Source organism: Oryzias melastigma, linkage group LG17 (genome assembly GCF_002922805.2).
Source record: "Oryzias melastigma strain HK-1 linkage group LG17, ASM292280v2, whole genome shotgun sequence".
Lineage (NCBI taxonomy): Eukaryota > Metazoa > Chordata > Actinopteri > Beloniformes > Adrianichthyidae > Oryzias > Oryzias melastigma.
In genome coordinates this window covers 855,433-878,854 of record NC_050528.1, presented here as the reverse complement: position 1 = coordinate 878,854, position 23,422 = coordinate 855,433, and the positions used below count along the sequence as shown (strand labels likewise).

The 23,422-nt window shown below is 44.6% G+C and overlaps 1 protein-coding gene and 1 long non-coding RNA gene across 3 annotated transcripts in view; one reads left to right on the top strand and one right to left on the bottom strand.

The window, feature by feature from the left end:
- Window positions 1-2,713: 2,713 nt before the first annotated feature.
- Window positions 2,714-23,422, bottom strand: part of LOC112147687 — a 22,818-nt gene continuing 2,109 nt past the window's right edge. Inside the window, exons 2-3 of one of the 2 annotated variants that reach the window (XR_004949527.1) lie at window positions 3,841-3,895; window positions 2,714-3,741 (exon numbers count right to left, since the gene is read on the bottom strand). This is a non-coding gene — a long non-coding RNA (uncharacterized LOC112147687). Of the gene's footprint in view, window positions 3,742-3,840; window positions 3,896-17,780; window positions 18,653-23,422 lie in introns of those variants that run through there. The other variant, XR_002919515.2, reaches the window with a different exon arrangement.
- Window positions 8,073-20,085, top strand: si:ch211-178n15.1. The gene is made up of 3 exons (XM_024274232.2): window positions 8,073-9,767; window positions 15,270-15,862; window positions 19,710-20,085. The coding sequence occupies exons 1-2, from the start codon at window positions 8,940-8,942 to the stop codon at window positions 15,789-15,791; spliced, it is 1,350 nt and encodes a 449-aa protein (XP_024130000.1). The 5' UTR covers window positions 8,073-8,939; the 3' UTR covers window positions 15,792-15,862; window positions 19,710-20,085.

Here is a 23,422-nt window from a genome sequence, read left to right as displayed (position 1 = left end):
ACGTCATCTGGAGACCTATGAGATCCGAAGACATCCGGGAAAAGACGACATCTGGGGACTTAGAACATCAGAAGACTGAAGAGATTTGAAGACCAACCATAGTTGGAGACTGACCACATCTGGTGACTGATGACATCCAGAGACCTAAAACATCTGGAGACTGATAACACAAGAAAACTGACGACGTTCAGAGACGGCACAGATTGTTTGACTCAAACGGGATGTAAAGGGCCTGCTGTGTAGAAGCATCTGCCTTTAACTTGAGAACTGACCGCAAACAAACACAGAAAAGCATGTTTTGAGAGCATGTTTTGAACCAATCAGAGACCAGAGTCAGCACAATCCCCTCACTGTCACTAAAACCTCGATGGAGGATGGATCACAGAAAAGGATCTTTGCCCGTGCGTACAGCTCTGTCAGCATGGTTCCAGTTAGCATCAAGTTTACCAAAAGGCAAACCAACATGTGTGAAAGTGGCTCTGCAACCTCTGACCCCCCCACCGCTTAGTGCATACCGAGCTGCCATGTTTGCTGCAGAGCTCCTTCCTGTGGTCCCGCAGTGGTTTCACACAGACCAGCTGATTATAGTTTCAATAAAAAGAAACTTCCGTCTTGAATTGGAGTAAAGGTCAGATGAAACAGAAAATGAGCCTGTAGCTGACCTGCTGTTCTTCTGACTGCACGGTCCTCTGTTGCTCCTCAACATATTTGTTTTTAAGCATCCATCAATCAATCCATCCATCCATCCTCTGAACCTGAGAATACCTTTCAGGGTCACGGGGTTGCTGGAGCCTATCCCAGGTAGTGTTGGGTTAAAGCAGGGACCATCCTGGACAGATCCAGATCCAAGAACAACAGCAGTTTCTGTCCTGGTCGTGGACCAGTGGACCATCTCTACACCCTCTTTAGGGTGCTGGAAGGTTCGTGGGAGTTGGCTCATCCAGTCCATATGTGTTTTGTGGATTTGGAGAAGGCGTTCGACTGTTTTCCCTGTAGTTTCCTGTGGAGGGTGCTCTGGGAGTGTGGGGTCTGGGGAGACTTACTAGAGGCTGTCCGGTCTCTGTATGACAGGAACAGGAGCTTGGTTCGCATGGCTGGCAGTAAGTCAGACCTGTTCCTGGTTCATGTTGGACTACGGCTGCCCTTTATCACCGGTTCTGTTCATAGTCTTTATGAACAGAATTTCTAGGTCCAGCCAGGGACCAGAGGGGATCTGGTTTGAAGACCACAGGATTTCATCTCTGCTCTTTCCAGATGATGTTGTTCTGTTGGCTCCATGGAGCCAGGCCCTCCAGCATGCATTGGAGCGGTTTGCAGCAGAGTGTGAAGCGGCTGGGATGAAGATCAGCACCGCTAAATCTGAGGCCATGGTTCTGGACCGGAGAAAGGTAGTTGGTCTTCTCTTGGTGGGTGGAGTCTCCTGCCTCAGGGGGAGGAGTTTAAATATCTTGGGGTCTTGTTCACGAGTGAGGGAAGATCAGAGTGTGAGATCGACAGGCGGATTGGAGCGGCGTCCACCGTTATGCGGTCGCTGTACCGGTCCGTTGTGGTGAAAAGAGAGCTGAGCCAGAAAGCAAAGCTCACAGTTTACTGGTCGATCATCGTTTGTGGGCGCTCCCTTAGAAATAGGGTGAGGAGCTCAGTCACCCGGAGAGAGCTCGGAGTAGAGCCACTTCTCCTCCACATCCAGAGGAGCCAGCTGAGGTGGCTCGGGCATCCGGTCCGGATGTCTCCTGGATCCCTCCCTGGAGAGGTGTTCCAGGCATGTCCCACTGGCCAGAGGCCCCGGGGAAGACTCAGGCCCGTCTCTTGGCTGGGAACACCTTGGGGTCCCCCCCCAGAGGAGCTGGAGGGAGTGACCGGGGAGAGGGAAGTCTAGGTATCTTTGCTTAGACTGCTGCCCCCACAACTCGGTCAGAATGATGAAGATGAATGGAGGGCATCCTGGACAGGTCGCCACTATGTTGCAGAGCCACACAACTACACACATGTTCACAACAAGGGACGATGTAGAATCACCGATGTGGACGGGCGCTGGACAGAACCCACACAAAATCACGGAGACATAGAGCCGTGCTAACCACTACACCACCGTACAGTCCTCGGATGAACTTGTCCGCTGAAGTATCTTCACCTTTGGAACGCTACATTCATTATGGATTTTTCTGGATTTTACCTTTAAATTCATCCATCTTATCTGTCAGCAGCAGAAATTTTTGCCTGCATCGCTCAGCTCTGCAGCAACAACCCACCGAGTGCTTTCATTAACACCTTTACATGCAGGGGAACGTGTTCCTCCATGTCTGCAGATGTTTTTTGGTACCAATTTTTCTCTTTTGTGAACATACCAAGAAACACGTTTGAAGGTAAAAACTCCCTTTAGAGCCGAGGCTGCACAGATGAGAGCAAAGAGGAGCGTCATCTCCATCTGCAGGACCAAGCTGGAAGATTCATCAAGTGATTTACAGGACAACACAGACACAATGCTCTCCAAGAGCTGCAGCATCAGATGAGAAACTGGCACTTAAGAAAATAACAGAGGTTTGCTTATGGGAGCCAAGACTGAAGGATGAGCCAGCAGTGTCTTTGCAAACCCACAGGCGTCCTCTGATTGGATTTGGTTCAGCAAGGTCTTCCAGTCTGTCTTTCATGAAACCTCAAATTCTCAGAAACTTTCTGTGAAGGAGGTCAGGAGTTCTCTAATGAGCGCTCATCCCTGTTGGCCCACTCATGCTCAGATTAGATGTGATCTGTCAGTGCAGTTAATCTGATGAGTGTTTTCTCCTCCATCCCATCAGAGAAGGATGTTCTTCATCATCCGCCCGAATCAGACTCTCACTGCTATTCGTGCCGAACGAGAGACGGTGAGGTCGTTGTTTTCAAAGACGCTCTGCTCTCTCATCCTCAGTGATTGAGTTTTATAAAAGTTCAGGAATGTTTGTTTGAAAGCAGCGGCGCAGAGACCAAACAGGACGCACAAAAAGCTCCGGCGGCCGTGAACCTGGAGGTCAGAGGAACGGCAGCCTGAAGGAGGACTTAAAAACATAAACACAAACTGTTCAATACATTTTACAGCACAGAAACATCTCTTTCTTCACTTTTCAGGATCCGTTAGAAGCTCCTGAATGTGTCAGAAGGTCATCCTTCATGGATCTCCTCTGTTCAGGCCCCATCAGTAAGTTTCTTTCTGCCCAGATCAGACACATCGTTGTCTTCTAGTTCTTCATGGTTGCCGTGGTGTAGGCTCGTAGTTTCCCTCCAACCCTTAGGAAACTGTGTCATGTTTGCAGTTGGGGGCAGAGCTGGTGAATGTCAGAGAAAATAACATGTCATTTTGTCTGTGTACATTTTTCTGCAGAGAGGAGAAACCTTCATGTCTCTTCATCAGTCCGTCCATTCAGTTCAAATCAAATGGAGAATCCAGAAATTCTTGTGCAGGAACTCGGTCTACACATGGCCTTAAATAACACTTTAATGACTTTACGAAATGTTCTTTTGATCATGTTATCCTTCTAAAGTCTGATCATGTTATCCTTCTAAAGTCTCTGGTTCTTCTAATGTCAGCAGTCGACTTTGGCTGCGCTCCGTTCAAATGTTTGGTTCTGACGCCAATTAAAAGGCTTGGATGTGTGTCTGCTGAATGATCTCTGTGATGGTGACTCATGTGGGTCAGATCCTCCTGTTGGATCCGATATCCGTCTGAGAGAAGGTTCCGGGCCGAAGACATGACTCTAAAGATTCCTGCAGGAAGAGTAGAGACGTTCTGTGGTTTATCTAGTTCTGTGTCCATCAGGACCGTGTTAGTCTGTGGAAATCCTGACAGTCAGAACATAAACGGACCGAATTGAAAAGAGGATCTGATGACAGTCTGATGGAGGAATTACAACTCCTCAACCTGCATAAAAACAGAAAAATATATATTTAGCTGCTTCTTTGCTGCTGAAGGACCATGAAAAGAGCAAACAGACCAGACGATGCTGCTGTGATTTTTTGTGACACTATGATGAAAGAGTCCTAAGGAATAAACTTTAACTTCGGATTCAAGTAAACAATCATAATATTTTACTATACTTTACTATATTTATAAAGATTGTGAATCAGCGATCTTGGACGTCACGGATATTTGTACTCGAACTTTGGGAGCAGATTGAAAGTATTCGAGCACCCGGAACTCGGTACAGCCCTACTAACCATGCGTCAAAATGTGACGACTTAGGAATGAGAATGTGTTGCAGTATGTTACCAGGGCAAGATAACATTGGGCCGTTAATAGCAAGAATATAAAATGATCTCGGGGGCCGGATATAATCACCCAGATGGCCGGATCCCATCAGACTGCACAACTCAACTGTGTAATGATGTAATCAAAATGTTGTTTTTATATATATATCTATTTACTCATGTGTATGTTTGGTTATTTGCTGATCTAAACTATCACGATGTGTGATCAATAAAGTTCAGTTCCATTCGGAAATCTGCATCAGTTGGTTCGGACTGTCTCCTGCTGTAATGATACTTCTGCAGAGTCATGGCAGAGCGGGTCCAGGTCCCCCTCCAAGCCAACAATAGTCCTGTCCTTCATCACTCACCGCCCAGGTGAATTCATTTTCCTTCTCCTCAACACTTCAGTTACACTCTAACGTGAAAACGGACCCATTTTTATTGGAATTTATCCGTTTTCCTCCATGGCAACCACTTCAGAGAGCTGTTTCAAGGCAGCGTCCGCCCCCCCCGCCGCGTGTCCATTAGCACTTTCTGCTATTCAGATTCTTCTAGCGGCGTTCTCTCCTGCAGTGTCCTTGATTCATAAAATATAAAGACAAATTAGCCGTGCCCCCCCATGATCCATGCAGTTTGCCTTTATGAGCCGAGTTTTATGAAATCAGTGGAACGCTCCACTGACAAACCTTATGAACTCATTTTAAGCTCCTGAAGTTTAACATTCATTTTCTCCGAACAAAGAGAATAAAACCGAAGGCAGAAACTTTTTATCGAGAATTTCTCCAACCATATCTCAAACCTGAGAGATTCCTGTGAATTTCCGCAGATTTCTCTGACTCTCAGTTTGTGTATGTCACTCCCATGCAGATGTTCTAACAGCTGGAACATTAGAACATGTGTGTTCCCTTAAGAACAGGATATTCAGAAACACAGAACACTGATATGACGCATAGAACTGGAAGAAAACGCTTTAAAAACACAGTTGAAGAGATCAGGATGACTCTGCATTCTCATGGCTGACTCAGCTGTTTATGGTTGCATCGAATACTGGGATCAACTCACAATTAGAGATGTTAGAAACCCATCTTCACTTATTTTCATCAACTTGTGCTCTTAATTTAATGTGTCAACAGAAAATGAAAAAAAGTTCATTTTGAGTCACATGATCTGATAAATGATGGATACAGATCAAAGGTTTTGCCAAGCTAATCAAAAATCTATTTCCTGTCATGTTATACTAAAAGTGTTGTTGTTAGCAACTGTTTCATGTTAGCAGCTGTTAGCATTTTAGCAGCTGTTAGCTTATTAGCATCTTATGGCATGTTAGCAGCTTTCAGGAAGTTAGCAGCTGTTTGCATCTTTTAGCATGTTAACAGCTGTTAGCTTTTTAGCATCTATTAGCATGTTAGCATCTTTTAGCATGTTAGCAGCTGTTAGCATTTTTTAGTAGGTTAGCAGCTGTTAACATGTTGCATCTTTTAACATGCTAAAAGATTCAGCTGTTTGCATGTTTTAGCATGTTATCAGCTGTTAACCTGTTAGCAGCTGTTAGCACCTTTTAGCATGTTAACAACTGTTAGCTTGTTAGCACCTTTGAGCATGTTAGCAGCTGTTAGCATGTTAAAAGATGAAGCATGTCTAGTAAGTCAACAGCTGTTAGCATATCTTAGAATGTTAACGTCTTGTAGGATGTTAGCAGCTGTTAGCCTTTTAGCAACTGTCATTATGTTAGTAGTTGTTAGCATATTTTAGCAGGTGTCAGCAGGTTAACAGCTGTTACCATATTAGCTTATTCTAGCATGTTAGTTGCTGTAGCATCTTTTAGCACATTGACAGCTGTTAGCTTGTTACTATCTTTAAGCATGTTAGCAGATGTTAGCATTTTGTAGCATGTTAGCAGCGGTTAACATGCTTCATCTTTTAACATGCTAAGAGATTCATCTGCTAGCATCTTTTAGCAAGTTAACAGCTGTTAGCTTGTTAGCATATTTTAGTGTGTTAGCAGCAGTTAGCCTTTTAGTTACTGTTATTATGTTAGTAGCTGTTAGCTTATTTTAGCAGGTGTTAGCATGCTGACAGCTGGTAACAGTAACATGTTAGCCTGTTAGCAGCTCAAATTACTTGATCCTGGAAACAGTTCAAAAGACATGTCTGCCTCAGATAACTGTAAAGGCCCTGTCGTCCATCCATCCATCCATCCATCCATCCATCCATCCATCCATCTTCTTCCACTTCATCCGGACCAGGTCGCGGGGGCAGCAGTCTAAGCAAAGATGCCCAGACTTCCCTCTCCCCGGCCACTTCCTCCAGCTCCTCTGGGGGGACCCCGAGGCGTTCCCAGCCAGCCGAGAAACATAGTCTCTCCAGCGTGTCCTGGGTCTTCCCCGGGGCCTCCGGCCAGTGGGACATGCCTAGAACACCTCTCTAGGGAGGTGTCCAGGAGGCATCCGGACCAGATGCCCGATCCACCTCAACTGGCTCCTCTGGATGCAGAGGAGAAGCATTTAAGGCTGATGTTTAAAACCAAAATATGTTTGTTCTCCGTGTGATTGTCTGTAGATGTTCTGTGTCTTCTCTGGGCTTCTTCCGGAGCTGCTTTGTTCTAACAATCACTTATTTTTAGAGCTGTTTTTATGGTTTTACAAAGTTTTAGACCGTTCACTGCAGATGTTAGACCCCCTACCTTTAAATACACAACCACTTCTGAGGGAAAGGGATGTCTGTGGGGTTCCACTGGACAACTCACTGTCACTCAGAGATAGGATGTCACTCAAGCTCAATAATACCCTCATGAACAGCAGCGTTGATTCCACCAACAATAAAAGATTTAAACCGTGATCACTCAGACTTTGTGTGGGGCTTAAATAAAGTTTACAAATAAAGTTTTATTCTTTGTAGCATAAACCTCTTTACAAATTGTTCTTCCTTCCTTCCATTTTCTGAACTCACTATATTCCTTTTGGGGGTCACAGGGTTGCTGGAGCCTATCCGAGTTACTGTTGGGTAAAGTCATGCGAACCACTGCACCACCGTGCCACCCCTAGTTTTTATTCTCAATGGTCAATTTGTGACTGTTTCCTCAGAAACTCCATTTTTTTTGTCAGGTGTGAAAGCTCAGAAAGCTCTGTCCATCTTTTTGATAATCCTCTTTAATTATATTTTTTCTGTAGTTTGAGTTATAAACTGGCCAATCAAATGTATCAAAAAAAGTAGGTGGAGTTTGCTGGCCCCCACGTCCAATGTTAAAACATTTGATTGGCAGATGTTGTGTAGCCCACTTGAGGTGTTAAGGGGCGTGGCCTTCCAACGAGCTCACTCCTGATAACAGAGTGGTTGCCATAGAAACGATGACTGAGAGCAACTGAGATGTCTGGCTCCAACATGGCGGCGTCCATATTGTAATAAAATGGCGACTGAATCAACTTCATTTGGTTGGAGATGGAAGTGATTCATTTTCTGTGGATGACGTTGCACTCAGTCCAGTTCTCATTTACTATCAATGGTTTAAACACAATAACTAATGTTGATTCTCAAAGAAAAGTTGAGAAAACAAGGACTGGTTTATCTGAATATCGTGAAGGCGGTGAACCGGAGCAGCGTTTTCTGTTTCTGCTCAGACCTTCACTCTGTTCACACATCAAACATGTCAAAGCTCCTTGAAGTGACTCTTCAAACGGCTGTGAATGTTTTTTTTTTCAGATAAGTCGGTCCATCTGTGTTCTGTCTCCAACGACCCGTCCACATCGCTGAACTTCTCGTCGTCCTCGTGGGACGGTCGATCCCCTTCATCTTCCTCGGCGGTCATCCTGGTCTTCTTTTTAACCTCTCATTGTTTCTGTGAAAACAAAGGGCTGGCTGTCCTTCGTCACTGAGAACAGAAACTTCATCATCCTCCGCGTGTCATCCTTAATTTATCTGCAGAAAAGGCTGACCTACAGCAGCAGATGATGACACTGTGTGTGTGGGCTGAGCGGGAGCGTCTTTCCGTCAGCAGACTGACGCTCAGGAATCCACTCAGGTCATGATAGGAGACTAGAAACGGCGAGAACAGAGAGGAAACGGCGTCCTTGTGCTTCCCTCAGAGCGCTCTGGCTTCAGTTTGTTGGAAACCACACCTCCACTGATGTTTCTCCTCCCCTCCCTTCTGCCTCAGACTCTGGCCAAGGAATCTCAGGCAGCATTTAATTGCAGAGTGGAAAGGCTGGAGTTGGGCTAATGAGCTCGGCACCGGCGCTGAGGCGGCTCCACGCACTCCCCGAGAAAGAAAAGCACATGGAGGCGGGCAGCAGAGGAGCCTCGCAGAGCGGCGGGATTCCAGCTGCCGGGCAGGGACGGACGCCACCGAGCCAGGTACAGCCGGCGCTCTGAGAGCTTTTCCAAGAGAAGAAAAGAGGAGTGCGGGAGAGGGGAGGGGACGAGACGGGAAATCCAGCGCCGGAGAGAAGGAGAGACTGCAGGAGGACAGACGGAGGGGGGCATGAAGGAGAGACGAGAAAGAGCAAGAAAAAGTTAGAAGGAAGAAAAAGGAGGTGACTGCGCACGCAGAGAGGGAAGAAGAGGGAAACAACAGACAGGAAGGAAGGGGAGGGAGAAGGGAAAAAAAGAGTTGGAGAAAAGTTTTCTTGTGGGGAGGCGCAGATGAGGAAACCAGAAGGAGCGAATGACTGGGCAGGAGGGAGCGAACCGCGGCTTTTCTGAGAGCCTCCCGCCTCCTGGACATGTACCCGGACGGCTCGCAGACGCTGGGATACCACCGCTTCCTCCAGCGGGGCCGCCCCCCCTGCATCCCCTGTGAGCAGCTGTACGACTGTCACGCCGGATACCCGCCAGCATCCTGCAGGAGAGACGTCCAGGCCCCGCCGCTCTCTCAGCGCAGCCCACAGAGGAGGCCTGTGTTGGCGGGGGCCGGCCCCTGGAGCCAAACATGCGTCTGGGAGGTGAGCCCGGCCCTGTGGGGCTGCCCGGCGCCGCCCGCAGGGACACACTGCTCCTCTGTCAGCCAACACTGTGGCTGTGTAGCAGACAGGTACGACGGGGGGCCCGCCCTCCACAGCGGGATACCACACCCACTCCCCCATCTTCAGGTCAAAGGTCACAGGTTCAGGCGGCGACGGACCATCAGATATCTGTCCATGGACGAGGAGGAAGGCTGTGGATGTTCTTCCGGAAGCTTCCAGGTGGCAAACGGGAACTGTGGAGCGGGGGCCGTGTTCTTCGAGGGAGGGGTGCACAGAGATAAGCATCAAGAGCTTGAGAGGCTGGAAGTGGGATCAAAGGAGGGATGTGAGGGTTCTCATGAACGGTTCTTCTCCACGGAGGTCCCTCAGAAGCATCTGAACCCCAGGAGGAAGGGAACCGGCAACCTTCCCTCGGGGGTCACCTGTTCGGAGACCTCCTCGTCCACCAACGTCTGCCCGCGGCGGCTCTCCGAGGAGACGCGGCAGAGGGGGAGGAAGCCGACGGTCCGGGATCAGATCCGGCAAGTGGTGACAGATCTGGAGGACGTGCTGGGGGGGTTGAAGCAAGTTCACGTGGAGATGAAAGAGGTAGGAGGTCTATAATTAGGGCTGTTTATGCTTTAGGTGTACATCACACGTATTATCGTGCCAGACGCTCCACGCCCCGATCGGGCCTCCTGATCCGGAGACGTCTGAGAGCGTGACGTGAGAGAAGGTGGATGAGAGGAGGGGACTTCCTGTGCGTGCATGGGTGTGTTCACGTTTGTTTATTTGTGTGTTTGAGTGTGTGTGTTTCTGTATTTAATCCCGCTTGTGTTTCATGTTTGTGTTCTTGTGTGTTTATTTGTGAGTTCATGTCTGTGTTTGTGTGTTGATGTCTTTTTTCATATGTATGTTTGTGTGTTTACGTGTGTCTTTTTGTGCATTTTTTTTGTTTATTCTGAACCCCATTAACAAATGGCAAAGGTCAAAACAAATTCATTCTTGTATTCATCATACCACTAATTTTGTGTGTTCATGTCTGTGTCACGTGTGTGTGTACAAGCGTCTTTGGTGTCATTGTGTTTTCATGATGTGTTTTTTAAGATTGTGTTTCTGGCTATGTTTTATGTATGATTGTTTTGTGTGTGTGTGTTTTCCATGTGGGTTTTGATGTATTTCGTTGTGTGATTGTGTTTGTTTTTAAAAGTATTTTTTTGTGTGTGTTCATGAGTGTCTTTGCGTAAGTGTCTTTTTATGTGTGTGTTTCTTTAAGATTGTGTTTCAGTCTGTGTTTGTTGTGATTGTTTTTGTGTGTGTTTTCTTAGTGCGTTCCTCTGTGTGTGTTTGTGAGTTATTTTGTGATTATACTTTTGAGTGTGTGTTTGTGTGTTTTTTGTGATTGTTTCTGTGTGTGCTGACTCATCGTTTGTGATCCAGTCATCGTCTGTTGGATCAGTGAACGTTCTGCTCTGACCTTTAAGCAGGAACTCTTCCAGCTGATCGTCTAAAACTCCCTCAGCGGTTTGTTCTGCAGACGGCTGTAAATAAACGTTTATGTCTGAAAGTAATCTGCTCTATAAGTGAAAGTTCAGAGATTCTGAGGTAAAACAGGTAGAGAAAATAAAACTGGAGCAACTGGAGGGATTATTGATCATCTCCATCAAGTGAAGAATATTATTGAGACTGAAGGATCTCATGAACCTGCAGAGTAAGTTTAGTCTAGTTTCCACTGAGCGGTCCGGTCCAGTAAGGAGTAGTACGGTACGGTCCAGTTCATTCTGGCGAGCGTTTTCAGTCAGTTGAGCCTCGTTTCCACTGAGGTTTGTTTTCATGGTTCATGCGTGGTGTAGACCGCTAGCGTGTCATTGCAGTGCAACGACCAACAAAGCAACAATAATGGAGGTCATCCAGCAGCTCGTCTTTTTCTGTCTTTACTTTTAGTACATCATGTAGAACAGGAATTTAATGTTGTTTGAAAGAAGATTGCTGGCAGCTAAGAAGAATACCACTAAAAGAGGAAACAGAAACACTAGCTTAGCTCTATACTGGTACTTTCTAATGTCGTCATCAATTTCTGACAATCAACGGGTGGCTACAGCGGCTCCACCCCAACTATCCTTTTCCATTCCTCTATGGAACTACAACGGATGGGGGCACTCAAGAGGTACGGGTCAGAACTGTTTAATGGGTCCATCAAACAATGGAAACGCTCAAAATACCGGATCGAAACGGACCAGACTGCTCAGTGGAAACGAAGCATTAAAGGGAAACCAAACCATAAATCTACTTTTTTTGGCTGTTGATCTCTATAAATGGGGCTTTAAACGTGCTGTCTGTTGGTTATTGACACATTTTTGATAAATGAAAATAAACTTGTTTAAGTCTAGAAAATATAGTCAAAAAAACATCAGCATGCTGCCCCCCAAAGGTGGAATTGAGGTACTACAGTTGAATTTTGTGATTGGACAAACCATGTCAGTCCTTCGTCATGATCTGCAGCTCCACTAATGATAACAGTCCTATTCCCCAAGCCCCACCCCTCTGACTGGATTTTCAAATTTCAGCAGTGGGCGGAGTCAGCCTCCAACGTCCCTATTTGGTTACCCTTTAAATCAGGGGCCTCAAACTCGCGGCTGCGGGCCATCTGGGACCCGCGGACCATCTGGGGCCTGTGGGATTATGATTTGTGGCCCCGTCTTCATATGAAAGATTACTGTTAGTGCGGCCCGCAAGACTGATATGAATGACAGTTGTTGGGTGCAGAGCTGAACGAACCAATCACGGGGAGCTCTGGAGGGCGGGACATCGGCGGTCTGTCCAGTGGCTCGCTCACTCATTCCTCTAGTAAGCTGGGCGGAGGAGGAGCCACTGGAAGTGCTGACACACTGAAGGTGATTCGCGTGCCCCGCCCCTCTTTCGCCGCGTGACAAATTCACAGCTTGCCGCTTGTCACAAAACGTGTTCCTGATGCCGCGCCGGGTGTGGGAGGAGCTAGCAGCTCAGTCTGTGGATGTCCCACTTAGAATGAATGGGCGACACATGTGGAGTTTTATTTATGTCACAACTCCAGCAGAAATAAGACATCTCTGCGCACGCATCAAACATTCTGCTCGGACAAATCGGACCCTCGTGAGCGCTTTTTCTTCCTCCATGAGCAGAAAAAGAGGAGAGTCTCAGTGAGAGCGCTGCTCTCAGCTCAGAAATAAAGGAGGAGCTGTTAATACAGAGATTTGAAACTGAATTAAAGTAGTTTTCTCTAGTTCAGTGTTTCTCAATTATTTTCTCTTATGCCCCCCCATGAAGAACTTATTCTTTGCGCCCCCCCTGCAACTTTCTACTGTAAATATCATTAGTATCACTCAATTTGCTCAAGTTAAAGGTATATCTCCTCAAAATATTGTACCTTTATTAACATTAAAGAATAATTTAAAAAACCTTCTAAATAATCTGTTTTATTATTTTTTCTCTTTTTTTTTAAGAATCCTTCCAAAACTTTCAGACAAAGTAAAAACAGGTCTTTCCTTGTTTCCCTCCACAGTAGTGATGAATTCTGTCTTTTCTCAGAGATTCAGTTCTTTTCATTGGTTCACTGTAAACAGCGGCTCTTCCTGCTACCAAATGCATTTTTAGGTTGTTTTTGCAACATTAAATTTATTATCAACTATCAACTGCTGTAGTCAGTCAGTCAGTCAGTATGTGGTTTCTTCAGTCGTCTATATCTGCTGTATTCTCATTATTATTTTATTTATTTATTAATGATTGTTTTTTTAAATCCATTTTTTAAAATTAATTAATTACTTTACATAATTCATTATTTCAGGTTAAAAATAAAGATGTTTGAGAACATTGGAATATTTTATCAGCGATTTTCTTGTGAAAATCCTGATGCGACCCAGCCTCACACAGACTCCGCCTCCAGAGGCCCCCGGCTGAATTGAGTTTCAGACCTTTGGTTTAAATACATCTGAATTATCTCAATGTAACCAGGATATTTAAGATTTTTTCAGTGTTTTTAAGTTAGTTTGACCACTGAATATATCAGAGAACTGGACTAAGTGACCCCCCCCCCCCGGCTCCAAGAGGTCAAAATCCCACAGACTTCTTTGGAGAAATAAACAGCTCTAACTCCCTCATTCTAATGGTCAGAATAAATATTCTTACTTTGATACATCTTTACCATCTTCTTGATTAACCTTTTTTTTGGGACATTTTTCTGTGGTTCCAGTAATAAACTGACCAATCAGAAGTCTCAATAAAAGTAGGTGGAGCCTGTTGGCCCCTTACGTCCAACAGAAAAAAAAACGTTTGACAAACTTAATGTTGCTGGCTTTCAAGTGATGCCCTTCCATCAAGCTCAGTCCTGATTGGTGAGAGGGGTTACCATAGAAACGATGACTCAGACCAATCCCTGCTGTCTGACAATGTCTGCCTCCAACATGGTGGCGTCCGCTTTGTGAAAAAAATGGTAGCTGAATTGATTTCATATATCTGGAGCCCGAGTCCAGTTGTCAGATACAGTCAATGGGTTTGACCTAAAACTGACTGGTGAGTGATGCTTGTAGAGCAGTCACACTGGAGGCCTCCGTTGTACCTCTGGGTTGTGAGGATCCTAGAGAGGTTTTATGAAAAGCTAAAACTTCTATGACAAAACTTTGACTTTTTTAACTCATTATCCCCAGTGCTCGTTTTTGACCTGCAATAAATATTTTTTGCTACAGATTTACGGTCAAACTAAGGTTTAATTTAGCGGTTGCAGGACTTCCTGTTCCACTTCCTGTTTGTAGCAGAGGCTTCCTCCTTATTTGATCAGAAGTGTTGTGGTCTTCAGTTTCAGTGTAAAAACCCAAAAGATGTTTAAAAATGCAAAAACAATGTCTCAGGTTTGAGGGTCAGGCTGAGAATCTCCAGTCTGATGCTAATCTCATTCAGACACTGAGTGAAAGCGTTCTGCACGCAGTCAGCTGTTTACAATCCTCTGCTTTGTTTCCAATGACGACATCAACAGTCTTCAGCATCTCTTCAATGATTCGCTGAAATCCAATTTTCTTCCTCGACCACTAAAATTTAATGCTGGATTCAGTTTGGATTAACTTTGGATTCAGTTTGGATTCAGTTTGGATTTAGGATTCAGGTTGGATCCAGGTTGGATTTAGGTTGAATCTAGTTTGGATTCAGATTTGATCTAGTTAGGATTTGTTTATTTGTTTATTTATATGGATCCCACTAGCTGAGAGCTAAAGCCTTCAGCTAGTCTTCATGGGTCCATTTAAAACATATATCACAGTACATACTGAATATTAGATTACTAATACAATTCCAGCATAAGCATTATTTTACACAGTCAATCACCATTTCATTTACAGCATCACCCTTGTGTTCTATAAACCTACTGTCATTATGGAGATGTACAGAATGTGCTTGCAACCATTACATATCATTTAACACATGACACTTTAGCTTATATTTGAATTGTAACTTATTTTTGACCTCACGAATGTTCTTTGGAATACCGTTCCATAATGAAATTGCTCGGTAAATAACGGTTTTCAGTTTCAGGGTGGATTCAGTTTGGATTCAGGTTGGATTCAGGTTGGATTCAGGTTGGATTTAGGTTGGATTCAGGTTGGATCAAGTTTGCATTCAGTTTGGATTTAGGATTCAGGGTGGATTCAGGTTGGATTCAGGATGGATTCAGACTGGATTTAGGTTCATTCAGGTTGGATTTAGGTTGGATCAAGTTTGCATTTAGTTTGGATTTAGGATTCAGGGTGGATTCAGGTTGGATTCAGGTTGGATTTAGGATGGATTCAGGTTAGATTCAGGTTGGATTCAGGTTGGATTTAGGTTGGATTCTGTTTGGGATGGATTCAGGATGGATTCAGGATGGATTCAGGTTGGATTCTGTTTGGGATGGATTCAGGATGGATTCAGGATGGATTCAGGTTGGATTCTGTTTGGGATGGATTCAGGTTGGATTCAGGTTGGATTTGCTTTGATTCCATGAGTTTTTTGGAGCAAACGTCCAGTTACTTCATGTTTTGTGTGTCTCAAAGGGGGCGGGGCTTAACGTTGGGCTGTCATTGACGTGATGTTTCCTCTCTCCTCCAGGTGGTGGAGCAGATAGATCGTCTCACAGCAGACATTCACCTGGAGTCGCCGGCCCTCCCCCAGGGACCGTCCAATCACCTTCACGACTCTGCTTCTGCAGGAGACCTGAGGGTCGCCCTGTTAACCAATCACAATCCTCCTTCAGGTCAGGCCCCCAAACCTAACGACGAGGACCGCGTCGTCCTCCGAACAAACGGCCCCTCCCCCGTCCACATGGCCTCGGTTGTCAAAACCAACAGCTTCGTCCCCCCCAGTCGCAGCAAGGACATGAGCCAGGAACGGTTCAGTGTGAACGGACACCTCCCTCATCTGAACCCGAAGCGAGCCCCCAACCACACTGACCCCCCCCAGACCCTTGAGCCAAAGGTCATCATCGAGAACGGCCCCACCAACCCCCAAACTCAGAAGCCCCCCCCGTATCCTCAAAACGGCAGATGTGGGAGGGGCCCCCACCCTCAGACCCGGCCTGCAAAGCCCCCCACCCACCCTGTCAGAGGACGCCAGAGCACCAGCATGGTGTAGGGGGGCCTGAGCCGTGAGGCTCCTCCGTGACGGGCAGAGGTGGGCGGGGCTCCAGCGGGGGCCGCCTGGCAGTAAGTGACGTTCTGCTGATGTTTCTGCGATGACGTCGGCGTGTTTACTGGCAGCTCGCTTCAAAGGCAGAAACGAGCTGCAGCATGAGGCGTGGGGGGGTGTCTGTGTGTGGGCGGCAGGAGGGGGGTGGCGGGGGCGTCTCTCTCTCTCCTCTGTCTGTCCTGGCAGAGCAGCAGCAGCTTCTGTCAGAGATGCTCCACATGTGGATGTAATCAGCAGAGGAGGGAAAACTTCCCTCCTGACTGAACAGTTTTACTTTCAGGATTCCGGTGAAGAATTCTGCGTCGGGAAAAGCAACATTTGAAACATTTTACTCTGAAAAGGAGCTTGAAGATCCTCGTTCTGCAGCTCTTTGCAGAGTTTGATGAGTTTGAAGATAAAACCTGCAGGAGCTTTGCAGCTGATGCTTTAAGTTAAACAAAGTTCTGCTGCTTTTGTCAGTAAAGACGCTCCTCCTGCTCAAACAGAATGAAGGGGACTCCCCCCCCCGCAGCAGAAGCGGGAACAGCTCCTCTGATGTGTCCAGCGCCGGTGTGAGTTCAGGGCCTCCCTCTTGTGCAGAAAATGCGTAACTGCAGTCTATTTTTCTGGGCCCTCTGGTTGGGTAAGCGCAGTCTGGTTTCAATCATAAAACCCCCTCAGCCGCGTGCCAGAGCCCAGCGAAGCGAACGCCGGGTACGTCTGTGACCGCCGTAAACTGCTGCAGGCGGAGACGCGCTGTCAGGCGGACAGAACCGGCCCACGAGGCCCGTCTGAATCAAGTCCACCGGAGAGGGTCTGAGTTTCTGTTCAGCCTGTCGGCATTTTAGAGGCTTCGATCCTTTCAGTCACTCAGAGCGCAGGTTCAATGTTAACAGGACACGTTGCTAAGCAACCACGGTACGCACTGGAAGCGACCCCCCCCCCATCACACTGTTTCAGCATCACAAGATTCCACATTTATGTATTTTAACTGCAAAAACAGAGAAAATGCAGATTTACCTTAATGCAACATTTAAAAGAGACAAATTTGTTCAATTCTTACTACAAAGTTCAAAAATACATTTTTATGATTCTGTGTCCATTAAAACATTTATTTATGAAGATGTAGTTTGCAAATATTAACAATAACTCAATTTTATCAGAATGATAATTTTATTTACATGAAAACAGCTGCACATGCTAGTTCTTTTCAAAATAAAAGAGCCTCCTGCAGCAGCAGACTGATCTGAATTTAATCGTCAAACACAGCGTTTGACATCAATGTGACCTTGGTGCACCTTCACACCTTTTCTCCTTTTAATATAAAATATGAACAAGAATAATTTCTTTAGAAACACAAATCTAAACGTGCTTTAGGTTTTTTTAATCATAAACCTGATTGTAGATTCAAGCTGTTAACATCATTTTACTCATTTATTTGACATGTTAAAAATCTAAACTTAAATGCTTCAACTTAACCCCTTAACGTCCGAATTTATTTCCAGCTATTAAAAAGATTTCACTTATGTTTTTGCTTTTAAGTAAATGCTACATGTAGGTAATTTTATAGCTTGTTTGGTTTGTTACATATTTGAGACAACGGGCATTAAGGGGTTAATTACTTGAAACAAATGAACCAAAACCACAAACCCATTATTTAAAGCTAAATAAAGCTGAGTTGAGTTGAGTTATTTATTCAATTATTAGCCACAATAGACCAAATAAAGAGCAAACCCTATTTGAATACATCATTTATTCATGCTTTGTGGTAAATACTTCTCAACTCTTCGGATTACTCATCTTAACACATATTAACAGTTTATTTTATTTAAACACAGATCTCAGTTACTGGATGAACGTCCAGCAGAACAAACAAATTCAGAAAGGACGACTGACTGAAGAGAGGACTGAGCGGCTCTGAGAGGACAGAGAAGAGACAAAAACACAGAAACTAAAGACGGCTCACATCTGGGACAAAGAACTGTTGGTGTTTAATTAGTGCTTCAGGGTCTGCACAGATCATTTTATTACAAAAAGCAATAAATGTTAAACCAAAAAACTGAGGAAAGTTTGGTTAATGCCGTAAACGTATTGGTCTGGGATGATTTTTTATTTTCAGACAAACTTTTAAAGGAAAGAAAACAAAATAAATAAAAATATAACATAAAAAGTTAAGGCTTCATAAATTCTCATACCCGCATTCAGTGCATCCACTGTCTATTATAATCCTGTACCCTCTGTAATGAGTACAAATTCAGGTACTCAGATACACATGTTGAAGTACACATATAGAAATATACACACAGAAAAACATCTGATGATGATTTGTACTGTCACAAACAGGTAGACAGCTGGTTCCACGTGGGGTCATCCAAGAAGAGAGTAGAGATGTTAGAGTCCAGCGAGGGTCAAGGCAGGCGGCAGGTGACCAGAGATGAAGCAGAGTCAGAACCAGAAGATCAGGTCCAGATAGAAGCGCTCAGTAATGCAGACAGAGTGGCACAAACAATACTTCACACTGAGTGAGGCTCTGAGCAGTGTCAAGTGTCCTGTGGGTGATTGGTAAATGAGGTTCAGCTGAGCAGCATCTGGGAACTGTGTGCTGGGGGTTGCTGGGAGTTGTAGTGTCCTCAGTACTCTAAAGATGGCTCCTGCCGGTGACCAGACGGGGAGACAGAGCTCTGACTCCTGATAGTAATGTCCAAACACTCATTTGGCTCCATTTTAAATCTCATTCTCCAACATACTCAAACGCAAGTGCAGTTTTGTCCATCCATTTTCTTAGCCTGTTGTGTCCCTTTCAGGGTCACCAGAGACGAATCCGGCTGCTGTCGGGTGAAAGCAGAGTTTCACCACTATATGATTCCGTGTGGTTTTCATATATATCAATGTTTATCTGTATTCTGTAAATGTACATATTTATCAATAATCGGATTTCTATATTTGTTTTTAAAGCATTTTATGCTTGGAGATAAACGACAAATTCAATTGATTCTGTGAACCAAATGAATGCGAAAAAGGGATTTTAAATGATTAACAAGGAGCTCATAGATTCACTTTAAATGTCATCATATAGTTATATAGCAATATTCTATAATATCAGAGCTTCAGACACACCCTGAGGGGACGGTCTGCACCAACCAGAAACCAGAAAACTCCTGATCTTACTGCAGAATCTGGACGTTCCTCTGATGTTAAACCCAGTGAACCATGAAGAGACAGCTCATCAGAAATATCAAAACATACATATAAATAGATAGATAGATAGACAGCTTTATTAATCCTTTTGGAAGAAGCCCGCAGGGAAATTAAAGAAATACAATACAAAATACAAGAATACAAAATCATTTAAAAGAATTAACTCATAATGAACTTATTTTTTGAATGTAGTTAAATCTGATTTATTTATTTTCAAGGTCAAAACAAAAATAATATTTTTAAATGACTAAACGATGCTGCTTCAATTTAATGTGCTTTAAAGAAATGAGCTTTAAAAAAGTTTCACATCAAATTCCAACTGATGTTGAGCGTGTTCATCAGAACTCAGAGCTTTGATCGTCTTCTCTTCAGGATGTTTTAATGATGATGGATGTTCTTTGATTAGAGATGAAAACCACATTAATCCCACAGACAGAAGCAGATGCTGACGTACAGAACGATCTGATGTTCTCCCTTCTCGCTGTGGAGGCGTAAAGTTTTCTGCAGACCCACAGAAAAATCAGAAAAACAAGTTTTTCTACACAAATCTGACTCACAACTCATGACTCACAAGGACACAAGCTCTCCGTCTCAGTGAGGGATGACACAGGAGGAAACCTTGAAACCTGCAAACTCGTCCTGATGAGTGAATTACAGGATTTTTCTCTCTGTTTTCTGCTTCTCCAGCAGATGCCCAGAGATGAGCTGGAGCAGCTCGGCCTGAAGGGGGGGCATTTCTGATCGGACCAGCATCACCGGGGAGTGCAAGTGTGAAGACAATCCTGTCAAAGTGAAGCTGGTGACTAATCCTGAGAGGAGGGGTTATCCGGTAACCACAAACAGCAACATAAGCAGATTTTTTCATGACAGTGAAGATTTTTGGATCCCAAAAAGGACTATTTTAATAATGTAGATTTAACCAAACCGCGTAGAGTTATATTTTTGTACGTAGGAAAGGAAAACTGAGGAGTTCATTTGTCAAACTCTGTTTTCTGATTCTCCAGATGCTCAGCTGATCCTAAATGTCCCGGCTTACTCGGTAAATAAAGATGTGTGAGCGGCGTTTGGTGGTGGTTGATGTCTTTGTGGGGCAGAAGCTGCAGCTCTGCAGACCTGCAGTGTCAGTGTGTGGTCTCACTCGGCTGCTGTCGTCCAGCCAGCGTCTGCGTCTGTGTTTGTTTAAATCTTGTCTAAGAATTTCGCCGCTCTCTGCTGCCCCTCTGGAAGCTTCTACAAACATCTCATTCCAGTTCACAGATCCTCCATCCGTCCGCCAGAACCGGTCTGTGGAGCCGTAAGTATTTGAACCCCAAAGAAAATGTGAAAAAAATATTGGGGTTTGTCCAAAAAAACTTGTAAAATGTCCAAAACTGTTTGCTATTCTAAAATAAACATCATTATTTTCAGCTTCAAAGGTTCTGTTTTTAAGGTTTAAAAACTCAAAATTTCTATTTCAAAACTTTTTTCTCGTTTTCAAATCTGAAAATTTCTGTTTCAAAACTTTTGGCCTCTTTTTTTGTGGCACGTTGGGGCGGGGCTAAAATGAAGGACCAATCGGAATCGATGAGGGTGGTAACTTCAGTTCTGGTGCATTCACTGACTTTGAGAACTGTGATAATTACGGCCAGAAAATATCTGTTTAGTCTATCTAAAGTCTATCTACTTACTATCATAGTCTGAAGTTTCCCAAGACGGGTGTAAAAAGCGTTTACACCCGTCTTGTTTATAGAGTTTTATCGCTCACACGAAACGCTGCTCCAGCACGCCGTGGTGGGATTCGAACCGGGTGAGTCCTGGAAAATAATTACCAGTCTTATGCATTACTGCTACACCACCAGCACCTTAAACTCAACAAACTGTTCTGTAGGGTTAATAAGGGCGACCCACCACACACTGCAGGACGAAGCCAATAGATCACGAAAGATTTGTTCATCCATAGATTTCTCACGTATTTGAACAGGAATCAAGTGTTTCTGCTGTCACAGTTGTTGGTTTGGTCATTTGTTTACTACAAAAGGAGATTCCTTAATTATCTGCGACAAAGAAAGTCTGTTTTGATATTTTCAATAGATTATCAATGTAATATAATGTCTGCATGTAACACTACAAGATGGCGCTTTGAACGGGCTCGAACAGCATATAGGACGTGTGGTTTGTACGAGAGAGAACTTCTTACACCTGTCTTGGGACAACTTCAGACTATGATAGCACAGACTAAACAGCCATTTTCAGACCTTAATTAATCAATCAATCAATCAATCAATATACTCTATTAATCCCACGGGGGGAAATTCATTGTTTTTCAGTACAACCAAGAACAAGACAAACAGAAAGAGGTTCACAGACAGTTCAAGGTTCACTGCGGAAGCGTCCACTGAGCGGCGCCCCTTATTAGCGTGGCAGTAGGAGGCGATGGGGGGGGGGTTTAATGGGTGGCAAAAAAAGGTCATATCTCTACATACAATGTTTAGATACAAGCAAAAAAATACACCATAACAAAGAAGCACAATACATTCGAAGACACAATACATGAGGTTTGGTGGGTGGGATGGGCGGAGGGGGGGGACACCTTTGCAATAGTCCTTTAGCTGCTTCCAGGAGCACACATCCAGACTACGCTTGGGAGGGGAGGGAGATTGCAGGAATGCCGAGGTCAAGGAGGGATGAGCAGCAGTTTTCGTCTCCATTATCACAGTTCTCAGTCAGTGAACGCATCGGGACTGAAGTTACCACCCTCATCCATTTTGATTGGTCCTTCATGTTAGCCCCGCCCCAACGCGCCACAACGGGGCCAAAAGTTTTCAAACTGAAATTTTCAGATTCGAAAACAAAAATTTGAAACTGAAAAAAAGTTTTGAAATACAAATTTTGAGTCTTGAAACCTAAAAAAACAGAACATTTGAAGGTGAAAATAATTATGTTTATTTTAGAATAACAACAAGTTTTGGATATTTTCCTTTTTTTTAGCCAAACCTCAATATTGTTTTTCAAAATGTTTTATTTGGGTTTCATATATTTATGGCCCCATAACAGCTCCATACCGGTCAGGTTCATGTTCCTCCTCCGATCTGTCGTCATGATGCATCACAAACCAGAACAAAATACAAAATGAAGGAAAATAAGAACCTGGAGCAGTCTCTGTGACCTCAGAGTCTCAGAGGAGAATCAGGTTTCCGTGTCCACATGTTGGTGGAGCTGCAGTCATTACAGTTTCTGTGATGTTCCGAGTGGATGCACACAGACAAAACCTCTCCTTACGTAACAGGTTTTGGTGTCCAGATGCAGACGCCCGAGCAGGAGGCCTCCAGGTGAGTTCTCCATTCAAGAGGGAGCAGAGAACTGCCAAACCAACACGGGTTCCAGTCTGAACCCACAACAAGACAAAAGAAGCACAGAGAGCAGGACATGCACGAGCACGCCACCAGAGTCTGCGTCCTAAAGAACGCCACGCAGGTGTGGCGATCAATCACAGGACGCAAAACCAAACAAAACTGCACAAAAGAACAAGCTCCTGCAGAGCAGAACAGGAAGTCTGAGGGAAGATGCAGCTAAAGGCTAAACAAACTCAGAAACCAGCACGGCCTTTTGTCTGATTCTACAGAAGTTTGACTGAACAAAAACCAGACAGAAAAACGCTGAGCTGCTAAATCCGCTTCATATACATCCCATAATGACAAGATTTCAATAAAGTTTTATGGAGCAGCAGCTGGGCAGTAATTTCCATCAGTTCAGCAGGTCTGAGCCGGTTTAAGAGCGGCTGCATGAAGGCAAACCCTTCTGGGGGGGGGGGCACTAGACTGCATGTTAAGCAGTTTCTGTCAAACGTTCACTTTCAAAAATCCTCTGGGATTCAGATTAAATCAGGTTTTCCTACCGCAGAACTGACCTGCAGAAGATGGTTTTTACTCAGACGACTTCTGATCTAGTTTGTCTTCTTTAGTCTCTTTGTTTTATTTTTGGTTACTGTACCAAATGGAGTCGGTCATGTTGCTGCTGCAGTACTTTACTGACCTGATTGAACGTCAGATTACAGTTTGGATCCAGGACCTGGAACCTGTTCATTTCCATTCAGACTGAGCTCAGGTTCACTCCGAGTTTCCTCAGTCTGAATCCTCTGTGATCAGAGTGGAATAACTGGACCTTACAGCCACCGTAGCCGGGCATTATGGGATGTAAACAGAGTAGCAGAGCAACGATGAGACACAGCGACTCATTCAAATGTGTTGGATGAATGCAGACTCCTTAAAACAAGTATTAACCTGATCCACATTGTTTCTCACAATGTTCTCTATCTGTCATTAAATAGCCTAGATCAGTGGTTCTTAACCTGGGTTCGATCGAACCCCAGGGGTTCGATGGGTTGATCTCAGGGGTTCGGCAGTAGGTTTGGGCACCGAAGT